Below are 12,642 nucleotides of genomic sequence, written 5' to 3'. Positions count from 1 at the left end.
TCACAGGATTTGATCCTAAGGACCTGCACCTCCAATACAAAAATGCTGCCAGACAAAACAATTTGCACGGACATCATTAACATGAAATGTCTACCTTAGATATCTGTTTTTGGTTCAGTTTGCTTCATCCATCATTCTAGAACATGTCCACATGCTATGGAGATAACAAATACCACCTTCTTTTTCCTCAATCCTTACATTTAGTCCTTATGTCAACAGTTATGCCAAAATGAGCTAATACTGAAAATACTGTAGTTAGTCTGTTGTTATGCCCATCTCCTCTGTAGGTGCGCAGGGAATCCAAAAGACGTTTTCCTTTCTCATTCAGTAATTCTGTCAAACCCCACTTTTAATCCAAGAAATTATTACAAAAGAAACTTAAGAACCCTGTTTGACCGAGATGCATTACTTGTGTGATTTTCAAGCATGAAGTACTCTCAGTTTTGTTTCATAATTACAGACAATGGGTTGGTTTTTAATGTTCCAGCAGAGCTGGAGAGGTCAATTTCAGATTCATTCAGACTTTGAAGTCTAATTCAAGAAGTTGATGCACAGCGATAATCGGAGTGAAGGTCTCATTAATTTGATAGTGTCTCTACAACAACAGACAGTAATTTGTTGATACTTAAAGCTTTAAATGGACTATGTTACAAAACCACTTTTTTTTTTTTTCTGGATATGGTAACTTGGGTCTATTTTTAGGCATTTTTTACTTTTCTTTTTAAGTACACCAAAATAGCAGTGGACTTGAAAATCACCATCTGCTCCTAACAAAATAATTATTTGAAGAATAGATAACAGGCATAAAAAGCCCACTCCCAGACAATGCATTCTCCTCAGCAAGACTGAAAGTCACAATTATTTATTTTCATAAAACAATACTGCAGGGTCATAACACCCTTTTAAGTGCTCAGTATAGATATTTATCAGTTATTAATTCACCAGCATAAACTGTTTACATTTCAACTGAGAAGGACTGGCTGGAAAATCCTATTGCTATTGCTTTTACATCTTAAAAATAGGCTAAAGCTATTGACATTTAGGGCACAATGCAGACTCTACTCCTTTCTTACTTTCACTTGGATTTAGTAAAGGTGAGAAAGAACTATTATTTATAATGAATTATTTATTTTTTAAATGTCCATAACACCTGTTCAGCAACTAGGATTTGCAGATGCATGTAAAGAAAACTGAGCTTGTTTGCATCCATCTATTTTGGATACTGGTAGCAATGAATCAATATGTCAATTCAAGACAACCTAGGACCTGAATGCTTGGTTGGAGGTTACGCCTGTCACCAGTTTCTCAGTCCTAGGCAGAGTTTATGCCTCTGACAGCTAGAATGACTGACTCCATGACAAGATAAAATCTGGTCCCACAGATATCCCCTGAGCTCTACCCATGCATTAAAAGCTTTAGGAAACAAGGTGATATTATTACTATCAGTCAGTTGTCACCCTTGTATCTTTTGAACCCTTACAGCATGTAAATTGCACTTGAAAGAGGTAGAGGAGGATGATTATTTGATTTTCTGTAAGTGGTTTGATGGAATACAAAGGCTCAAGCTAGTGTCTGCTTCCCACCTCCTTCCAAATAAAAATCTTGAGTAACTTGGTTATCACACCTTCTCTTTGAGGGCTCCATCCACAAGCAGCCCATGGTGCACACCCCCTCTCCTCAGCAGAGGAGGTGGGCAGCAGGAACAGGGATTGCATGGAAGGATGGAAAAAAGGTGGCAAAGGCCAAAGGGGAGAAAACAGGTTTCACCAGTATGAGCACTGGTGGGAGTGTGTTCATTGGTACTGTGATTTCAGTAGTGATAATTTTTGAATTGTAGTAATTTCAGTTTAAAGCATCACAAAGTTTTGAACCACACAACAGCCGTTATTTTTTTAGTATAATTTACAAGAAAAGTACTGTGCTTCTAAAGATAGAAATTAAGATAAACGACAGTAGGGTGCTACAAACAACATGTAGGATGACTTATAAACAACCAATTTTACATAATTAAGAAGCTTTGGAAGTAGTAGTATTTAACAAGTATAATTTCTAACAATTTTTTAATCATGGTATTTAATTGAAATCAAAGCTCACAACATCAGCAGTTAAAAAAAGGAGATGCTCATAATTAATATTTATACTTGGCGGATCAGAATTTTTGTAACAATTAATTGTCTAACATTTAAAAGACCTGCTAGTAACCACTGCAGCAATGGTACTTAGGCTGACTTCACCATTTTGTCAAAAGGAAAGCTGAAAAATCATGAAGAATCATAGGTTTCTTGGTTGATCCTGTTTTGACAAGGACATTACTTCTTCACAGTAATGTGCAAGAATCATCTACCTCTAGTAAACAATTATGGAACACTTTATTTGTGGGGGAAATCTGTTCCTAGCTTTTTCTGAGTCAGTAGTCAACAATGAGCCCAAGAAAGGGGAAAAAAAAAGGTAATTACAGGAAGTGGTGTGTTTGACAGTTTTAGTGTTCTCTGGACCTTTCAAAAGGACCTTTTCTTTTTCACTGAAGAACATTTGCAGAAGAAAACCCCACACAACAACCTGTGAATAGCTAGGATTCCTAGCAACCTCAGTGGGAATTCCACATTTATTTGGAATGCATTAAAGGAATAAGGCTACAGACTGATCCAAATTCCATGTAAATGGAAATAGACAATTCTGTTTTCTTGCAACAGAAATTAACTTCTAGTTCTCAGACAATAAGATACTAGTAAATGTAGAAAACTGCACGGTAAGTGATCAAGGACTGATACTATTTTGGGTTAGTGGGTTTTTTTTCATATTAAATACTTACCCAGGCTGCAGTTTACTCAGTCTTATCATCATAAGACTCTCCATCCTACTGACTACATCTGTCTAAAGTGGCATGCAGATCCACTGGAAAGGCAACAACTGACAATGTTATTCTTAATGAGTTAACAGAATGGAGCATATTAGAGATTCTAAAAGTGCAATTAGTGTCTAAGGGTGAACAAAAAGAGCTATGTAACCTGTAACCTGTAATCCAGTGGTTATCTAAGCAATATATATATATTCTAAGCAATATATATGAATTCCTTTCTTCAAAATACAATGGTTAGTATTGCTACTAAGGATATTGCTTGGTTTGAAACAAACACTTAATAGATTCCTCTTTCTTTTACAGTCTGGACACTTTAGTGATTTTGTTTGATCACACTGAAGTTGCTTCTGTTAATGCATGGAATAACCCAAATATACCTGAAATCTGCAAAATTTAGGTCAACTGGGCTCATAGCATGCACACATGTCCTAGCACCTTTTTTTTTTTTTTTTTTTTTTTTCCTGCAAGGTTCTGAAAACTCTCAGCTTTTGCAGGACCCGGAATGAGTTCAAGGCTCTCAGCAACTCAGCTTGCACAGCATGACCGTTCTAGCAGCACATTGCAGACACTAGAATTTTGTTTATTCTCTCAAGTCATAGGTAGACATAGGGGACTACAAATGATGTGAATTTCAAGAAAGAAACTGATCCACTTTGATTTACTAGTTTTATTTAAAGTTAATAAATTCAGGCCACGTATAAACTATCCAGTCATATCCTGTGAAGGTTTAAACAGTGAAACCACAAGGGAGACTACACTAACATCTCTTCCCATTTTATCTTAAAAGTGTCTAAAATGAATTGGTTGCTAAAGGAACCTGATATAATTGTGACAGAGTGTTTTGAAACCCTTAGTAGAGTTCATCTGAAACCTCAGCATAACAAGTGGCCTCTTATCTGTGCACTATTCCAGGAAGAAATGCATGGCATTTCGTCATCACAGCTGAAAGACTAGCTGGCTCTGCACGTAGGCTAAGTGAGAATAAGAGCCCTCAGCTATAACAAGGGCATTCTAGTAGCTAATGCTTAGTCAGAGGCTGTTACCTCTAGCCTTTGCGACTGCTTGTATGAGTCGGAATGCAGGAAAAGGCAAAAATTAAGGAGAACATACTGAAGGTCAATGTTTACCTTCTAGAGTTTTTCTGTATCAAAGAGTTCCAAAGAAATGGCACACATGCACTAACATGGTGACATCCTAAACAACTGCCCCTATAATAAGGACTTTAAGTGGCTTTATTTAATGTAACTATTCACAAGAAGGACTGCTTACAGGAAAGAGAATCATAATAAGCAGACGTCATTTTTCTTAGTCTGATGTTTAAAGGCAAATTAGTAAGAGGAAGTTTAATATAGTTATTTCCTTGTGAAAAATAATCATGAGCTTTCAAACAGGCAAACCAACTTTCTTCCTAACAAAGCTGTTGAAACATAAGTAACTGGTAGCAAACTACAGTACTTCAAAACCAAGGATAAATTTTCATATGCAGAGGAAAAAGGTGAGGAATATTTTGTTGTATAGCCTTTTCCTCTTTTTGTACATCCTTAAGATAGTAACATCTGTGAGGCATTGTCATATGCTTTTTAACATAAGAATCTGCAAATGGGACGATGGAATGATCAACCAATAGAATACAAAAATGTTAAATGTATGTAGCAATGTTTAGGCTGTAAGTTTGCAAGCTGCTTCTTTTGGGACCACATTTTGCTTTTTCGGTCTGCCTACAGAAAAATCAGCAATAATTGAGAATTTACTCTTATATAATTGTGCTGATTTAAGCACACAACTGTATGGGTCATTTTACACACATGCAGTTGCTGGCCTAAAAAAGGGCTAGATGTTCTGTTTCACTCACTGGCTGCACACTGAAAATAGTTGGCACAGATTTTTCTCAGGAAATTCAAACTTACACAAATAGAGGGAAAACACTACAAATGAGCTGCTGCTGTGTGCAAAAAATTCATCTTAGGAAAACTTTAAATCCTAAAAATAAATCTTGTTTTCAGTTCTCACAGATAGGCTTTTCTATTCAACTCTGAAGGTTTAAAGTAGTTGTTAATCATGTACTGTACACAGTACTAAGCAGGAAAAGGTTATTTCTGAAACATGTTATTTTGAGGCTATATTTGAATCTTCCATATTTATGTGATGAGAGTTATGTCACAAAGTTAATCATTCCCATGATGCTAGCATTCAGGGTAATGAAAAACTTCTTGTGCAAGCAGTCATTAATCAGTGGGTATAACATTGCATAATGCTTTCTGAAGCATGTGTTATGTGATCAGAGTACAAGGCTGCATAATACAGCAGTGTTTATGCCATATGCTGACCTTTTCTAAAGCAGAAATTGAGCCATGTGATGTGTTGCTCCTGCCAGCAGTTGCTTATTGCCAATAATTAAGTTTGATGATATGAAGAAACACAAACTTGTATTGCATTAGAGTTCTAAAAGGAAGAAGCTTTGAAGTTTTTGGCACTGTCAAGCACAAAAATGGCCAATTTGGCTTGGCTACACAATCGTTGTCCATTGTAGGCACCACCCATCAAAACTGGAATCAAATGCCCTACTCAAGTGGTTACTGGCATTTGTGTAAAGGAAAACATGTACATCATTACAGGACTGTTGTATTATCCAGAAGAACATAAAGGTCACAGGAACAAAGCAGCCAAAAGCATGTTTGGCACCTCAAATCTCTGAACATCACATTAACATTTGACATTCTTGTGCAATATTGCTAGTAAGGAGCTATTACTTAATCTCCTACCAGTATTACCCAAAAGCATACTTGCGAAATACTTCAGATAAATATGCTGTAATTATATGAAATATAAAAACATGTATAGGACAACAAGTTTTTGTAACTCTAAACACACATAGCTGTGGAGATGTGGTTTTAATGAGCTATTTTAGCAATGAAAATTATGCTCTAAAAGCTTCTATGAAGAACCTTAAAACCATGTACTGGGAGTAGAATAGACACACAGACATACTGACATATATTTTATATACTAGGCACATATACACACACAGCATAACCAAAAGCTTGTCCTGTATGCTGCTACTTTGTGCTTCTCTTTTGGCAGAATCAGGCTGCAGAGCTGGAATAACCACCTTCATACAACTGCTTTAGCACAGCCAACTGTCCTGGTAGCATAGTTATGCCACTGCAGCTCCTACATCATCTCCTTCCTGACTTGCTAGGGTTTCCTTCTACCTTCCTGGCTACTTTGGGGAGCTGGTACAGAAAGAATTAGCCAGATTCTGTATGTATTAGCCTCTGTTAACAGCAACGTGGTTCCATCATGGGACCTACAATATACCACCAGTGGCTAAAATGATTTCGAATATCCCTTGCTTACTTTAAGGAAGTATTTTCAAGCTTAACTAATAATTCTAAAGAGTAAAGCAGCCTAGAAGCACAATCACAAACACACATAACTGAGAATACATCCGTGCAGGCACTTAAGTGACGAAGTGTAAAATTTAGATTCTCAAAATTCCTTCTGAGATTTTGCTTCAAGAAGTCACAGTCCCGATGATCTTACACAATGGCAATTAGACAGTGCTGTATATACGGCCTCTCAGGATTTATGAATCAAACTTTCCACACCTAAGGAGTCTGACTCAGTAGGCATCTTCACACTTGGTAGATCTGACTCAACATAGTACAATGAAGATGCTGAGGATGAGAGGAAAGCGAGGACTCTTGTCCTTGCTCCAGCTTATATTAAAAAAAAAAAGGTGATGCTTACTGCATGAGGGACTGCAAGACAGGCCTTACCTCTCTAAACAGATAGGTGAATGGTCATTATCTCTACATCTCAATATATTAACTTGTTGAAGATGTAATTAAAGTAGAAAAGTTTCATCAGGAGTAAATGAGAGCATCCAGTGACCAGATCACTCCTGTAGGAAGGTTCTATTTAGGACAGTTAAGTAAAGGGAGAGGACAGAAAGTGGGTTGCTCTGGAGTTCCCATCCTTCAACTACAGAGCACATAGATCAAGGGACTGCAGCATATCCTCTTCACTTTTTCAAAAAAGGATTGATTTCAGAAAAGATTTGGAGAAAAGGCTAAGAATCCAAAATGAAGAAAGGAATTTCCTTCCAAACAAAGTGGGGAAAAAAAACATCCATGTGTTAATTTACAGACTGGTAACTTAGGTAGAACACTTTCCATCACATCATTTTTGTGGCTCCTACCTCCTTTTGTATGTTATATGTATAATCTAGGAATCATGATTGGCTGTTACAATCTCTACTCATCATTAGGGTACAGAACTCAGGTGCTGTAGCAACCAATATAGAAAAATCCACTTTGAGGAGCTGATCTTGAAGATAATAGAAATGACTGTGCTGAAGTGGACTGTGACTTAAACATGCAGCCTGAACACACCCTACAAACCACGTCTCCCCTCTGCACCTCCTAGACCCACTGCTTTCTAGAAGCATGCTCCTTGCCTCTTGCCTCCTTTCACCATTACCTGGAAGAAGAGGCTGGCCAAAAGATGACAACTACAGGATGACATGAACAACAGCTTGAACCCTGAGTGGCCACTAACCGGTGATATTTACAAAAAAGTGGCTCAGCTACAGACCAGCTTTGAAGGCAAGAGTCCCAGCAGTATAAACTTCTCACAGAAAAGATGAAGAGTGAAACTTTTTCCACACAAGCATACAGACACATTATTAACATTTATATGTAATGAAAACACAACCTTCACAACTCTATAATTATGATTAAAATTTTAAAATTTGTCCTGCTGCATGAAAAAGGCACAATTTTTAAGAATTTGTACAACTGGCATAAGATTTTTCAACAAGATAGAAAGAACTGAGCCAAAGATGATATCACAAAGTCCCTTATGCTTAAAGGAAAATGTTAAATAAATTAGCAGCTGCTGGAATAAGGAAGCAACAATCTGATGTAGAAGTTCCTTAAAAAATAACAAACTTTTCCTGTTCTTCTGAAAGTGGTTATATTATGCCACAAGAAAACTGCAACATATTCTCATCTCTTTAATGTTACAAAAGCTTTATTAGCATATGCTTCAGAAACTATAATCAAAGAGTAGTAGTCACTAGCCAGAACTTTGAAGAGTTTATAAACATACATGTACAGACTGTGCCTTAGAGGGTTAATGTACTATTTTGAACTTAAGTACTGCAATAGGACTTAGCTTTGAAACAGAATGTTCACACCCTCTCTAATAAATTCCTTTAACATACTTCATATTTCTTCCCATGTGAATGAGTGTCCTTGGAATAATTACCTGCTAGATAAAACTTGAAGATGAAATCTAATCTAGACTTATTTAAGGGAGGTGGAGACTGATCTTATAATCTAAGACAGTTGTTGATTAATGAGCTGCTCATGATTGCTGAAGGCCTGTTCAAACTGCAGAGGCAAATGATACTATAGGACTCGGAAGAATGTGCTATCTGGATGCCACACCTTTGTTGAAACTTGGAACTCTCTTCAACTTCTGCTACATCTACTCTAGTCTTGAACTACCAGATGTGCATGACCAGATGTACAGTAACATACACGTGACTCCTTGCTACTTAACTGCTGCTTCTGTGGCAAAATTTCTGTGTTACAAGAACTTCCACATTTTAAGTATGGCCACTTGTAGCAGTCATGGTACACGCTGTGAGGTGTTCAAGTATTTTGCTAGTAGTACTCTTGCACAAACTAATTCAAAATTTCCTGGAGTACTATCACATCCTGAGGAGGTTTGGTCTCATCTGACAGTCTGAAGAATTTTATTCATAGTACATACTTATTAATGCATATGACATGTCAGTATACACACACACAGTTTATAATGCATAATGAACAACTTGCATAAACACAGTACATTCTGCATAACTAAGGAAACTTCTGTTCAGTTCTTTTCCAAGGTTGAAACTGAACATTTTTAAAATTCATAATAAAAAAAGTAAGGTATCTAATCTTTGGTGAGAACAGGACTATTTCTGATTACACTTTTGGAAAAATTTTAAAAACATTCCTAACTTTGCTTTAAAAATCTCCATGTTCTTAAAGTGAAAAAAACCCCATATAAATTCTTAAAAGTGTTCCCTGCACCCTAGTGTCCAGACTAAGAGAAAACAAAAGCCAACAGACAAAAAAGGCACAAACAGAAAAACTAGCCTTTGTAATCCCTCAAAATAGCCCTTTTTCTCATTTTTGGAGACAGTTGTCTTTCTAAAAGTGTGCAGAAAAAGTACGTCTTAAACCAACCACATCTTCATGATCACTATCACACTTTGAGTACACTCAGTGTATCAGCCTCAATAGACAATGAAGTCCTATGGCTTTTCAGCAGTGTCATTAAGTGTAAGAACAAGGCTAAAACTGATTGAGGAAAATATAACACAGCTGCAAATGACACATCCTGATGTTCTCTATTCTGAAGGCAGTTGGTCAAAAGCACCTCTAGAAAATGATTGATATGAATCTCAGTGTATGACGATGTGTATGTAGAGTGACAGAATTCCAACAGCAATTTGACACAAATGACTCTGCAAATCTCATAAATATGTTGCATAGAACAACATCCTCCAAGTCCTCTTAACTGTATCACTACACAACCTTACCATTTACATAAAACACCATGTTTCTTCATAGCAGGTGACACAATCAAAAGCACCGAACTGACTTAAACCATACAGACAATTCTGAAAACTTAATCCAGAAATTTAGTAGAACTATTAAGAATGTGAGTTATTTCAATAACATTGAAGAGGAAACACAAATGCTTACATAGATTAAAGGCTAAAATGATGTGTTGAATGAAGTCACACACTCCATGAAACTGAGAATTTCTGGGCAATTTACTACATTGAACTTGCACTTAAACTGTTGAGAGGTAATCAGCTGAAGGTAATGTACCTACCTGTGTTACAGCTTTTCAATATCCAACTCAGTAGAGCAGTGCAAAAGAACTCACTATCCGCTTGAGCTCAGTAGGGCCTGAAGAAAAAGCTGCTTATGCCTTGGGATCACGAGAGAAACTTTCTAGAAACCAACAGGGACCAGGGCTTACTCACTCATGAAGCATCGTGGAGAAAAGCATGGAACTAAGAGGAGCTGAGATTCAGCAGTTGAAGGAGGATTTGCCAGACCCTACCTTTTGTAAGGAAAAGTCAGACTTTATAAGAGCATTTCCATTACAAATCACCCTCTCATGGAAACAGAATTCTAATATTGATAATAATCGCAACCACTGAGCCATCGTAACACATCACTTAATAACAGAGACAGTAAGTGACTAACACATCTTTGCTAAAATATTGTTTAGAACTATTTCAACATCATTATGAAGTATCTGTAAAAAATACCCTACTGCTACTCTGTGATAACATTCAAACTATTTACTTCAAAGAAGGGACTTGAATTGCTATGACACAACAGTGTCTTCTCCTGAGAAAAGGAACAAGGAGACCACTGTGACAGCAAAATCATTTTCTGAGATCAAAACTACTAGTTACAGGCACGAATCTACACAGCCTTATGTCACAGTATTTGAAGTTATTAGATTAAAAAAAAAAAAAAAAATTTGCAGAAGCCACTTAATCAGCACTTGTTAGAAAAACAGTGGCAGCTCAATAACCAGACTGTATATCAAAGTTAAGAAACAGAAACCTGTCAGAACAGACATTATTTTTTTACTTATTATCATAATTATTTCCTACTCAGTAAAAATAACATGTTAGCATTTCAAAAACATGAGAAAACAACCCTACAGGCTTTATGTGACTATCAAAACAAGCACTGGTACTTGATTTGCAAATTATTGTGAATGAAGTGCTCAACTCAGCAAGTTTACCAGTCAACAAAGTGTGTGTCCTATCAGTTATAATCAATTTACATGTAATGATATGTCTAAATAGGAATTTAATTGAGTTCTTGTCATTTCATATTGATCAGCTGCTTTATGATCATAGATATGGACAGTGACCATAGTTAATGTTGCAGAAAAAGCAGAGCATGCAGAAATTTTGTGAGCCAGTGCTAACCAAACATGAAGAAATTTGTTTTCATATAAAAACACGGTTTCTGACTGCTAAGCCATGTTTATTTTTCAGACAAGGTAAGAAAAATACTTTCTAAGAAGTTACATCTGGTTTATACACCATACCCACAGCAAATTCACAGTATGACCCTCAGTGGTTTTCTCACCTTGTAACCTACTGGATTTTTCTCTATGTATGAAAAGAACACTGAGGCTGCCACAGAATAAAGAACATTTCAATAGCATCCCTGTTGTATAAAATACAGATTATCAGGAACTTCAAAAGGAATATTCTGGAGCTTAAGAGAATTCTAGTTTCTTTCATAGTGCATTAGTTGCAAACCTGCACCACATTCTTTAATACAATAATAAAAAATTTAAAATAACTCAGGCACATGAAATAAGGTTCCATTACAGCAGACAGTGCTTATCAGATGGTATGTTGGAAGAATGAAAGATAAGGCCAGGTTTAACATACAAGAATGAACAGTTAAAGGCTAGTCTCAAAAGTGTCTTCATTTAGTACAATTAAATGAATATAACGGCAATAATCATAAGGATGCCATTATTTGCTAAAGCTAATTTCATTTTACTTAGAATAGCATAAATCACACAATTAAAGCTTCACATTTTCCATACAATAATATTTTCATTTCCCTTAGCTTTATTAATAACGTACATATTAAGGTAGAATACTCAAATATAATTTTTAGTGGTATGCAGAATCATTTAAATGCATATTGGTACAATTTCTTTTTTTTGGTGTTCAGTAGTTGGTTTTTTTTTATAAAATGATACAGCTGATTTATACTTAACATCACATATAGGTTTTCTCTATATAAAGAATTTACAGAGCTTTTTCAATTGTGGAATGGTATGTTTCATACATCTGAAATTTTTAAAAATGCTGCATGAACCTGTGACCTTGCCAGTGCACAGATAAACCTTCAGAAATTGTAATGAGCATGAGTTGACATACATCTCTATCTGGGCCCAGTGCAAGTATGGACACAATCAAAATGTTATAACATCAGCATGATTTGCTCTTCGTTTGGTGGCTATGATATTCCAAGTGAGGATGCAAAGTGCACCTAATGGTCCTCACAGCAGTACTTTTATCCCACTGTATTTTAAAGGCACCAGTTTCTTCTATTCTCCCTTGTAGCGAGGAGGTCTCTTCTCCTTAAACGCAAGAAGACCTTCAATTCTATCTTTTGTTGGAATAGTCTGCAATGAGCAGAGTAACAATTCCTTATTGACACCAAAACCAATACCAAGTAAAATATTTTCATACAAATCCTAGTTCTTCAATGCATCCAATATGCAACATACAACAGAAAAACTAAAATGTCTAGTCAGACATGGGAAAGCACCAGACACTTCAAAGGCACAATGTAAGACTAAGAAGCAATTTGGGAGAAGAAGGAGTACCTTTTTTCCAAACGTATGACTGTGATAAACTCTTTAGGGTTTGTTTTTTAGTTTTTATGAGGGTTTTTTGGGAGGTAAATTATTAATTTGATCACTCTATATTTTAAATAACCATCTATTGCTGATGTTTCTATTTCCATGACCAAAAACTTGTCTTGAAGTCCAAGAACACACAAACTCGAATACATCATTCCCATGTTACACTGGCAAAGAGTTTTGTCTTGTTTTTCTGTTGGTTAGCACACATGCCATCAGTGGTACGTGGTAGAGAAGTGCCCTTCGTGCTGTTTCATGTGAAACCAAAATGAAGAAAATGCAAGGCAGTTCTCGGA

The 12,642-nt window shown here is 36.3% G+C and overlaps 1 protein-coding gene across 2 annotated transcripts in view; it reads right to left on the bottom strand.

Annotated features, from left to right (window-relative positions):
• Positions 1–12,642, bottom strand: part of AUH (AU RNA binding methylglutaconyl-CoA hydratase) — a 139,614-nt gene that overhangs the window by 16,162 nt on the left and 110,810 nt on the right. The window contains exon 10 of one of the 2 annotated variants that reach the window (XM_051642165.1): positions 10,511–12,106. The exons of the other annotated variant lie outside the window; for it this stretch is intronic. Coding sequence (XP_051498125.1) covers positions 12,029–12,106 — 78 coding nt within the window. The 3' untranslated portion in view covers positions 10,511–12,028. Of the gene's footprint in view, positions 1–10,510; positions 12,107–12,642 lie in introns of those variants that run through there. 2 annotated transcript variants of the gene reach the window in all.

This window comes from Apus apus, chromosome Z, assembly GCF_020740795.1.
Source record: "Apus apus isolate bApuApu2 chromosome Z, bApuApu2.pri.cur, whole genome shotgun sequence".
NCBI classification, from domain to species: domain Eukaryota; kingdom Metazoa; phylum Chordata; class Aves; order Apodiformes; family Apodidae; genus Apus; species Apus apus.
The sequence above is the reverse complement of the archived record's forward strand: the minus strand, read 5'-3'. Positions and strand labels throughout refer to the sequence as shown.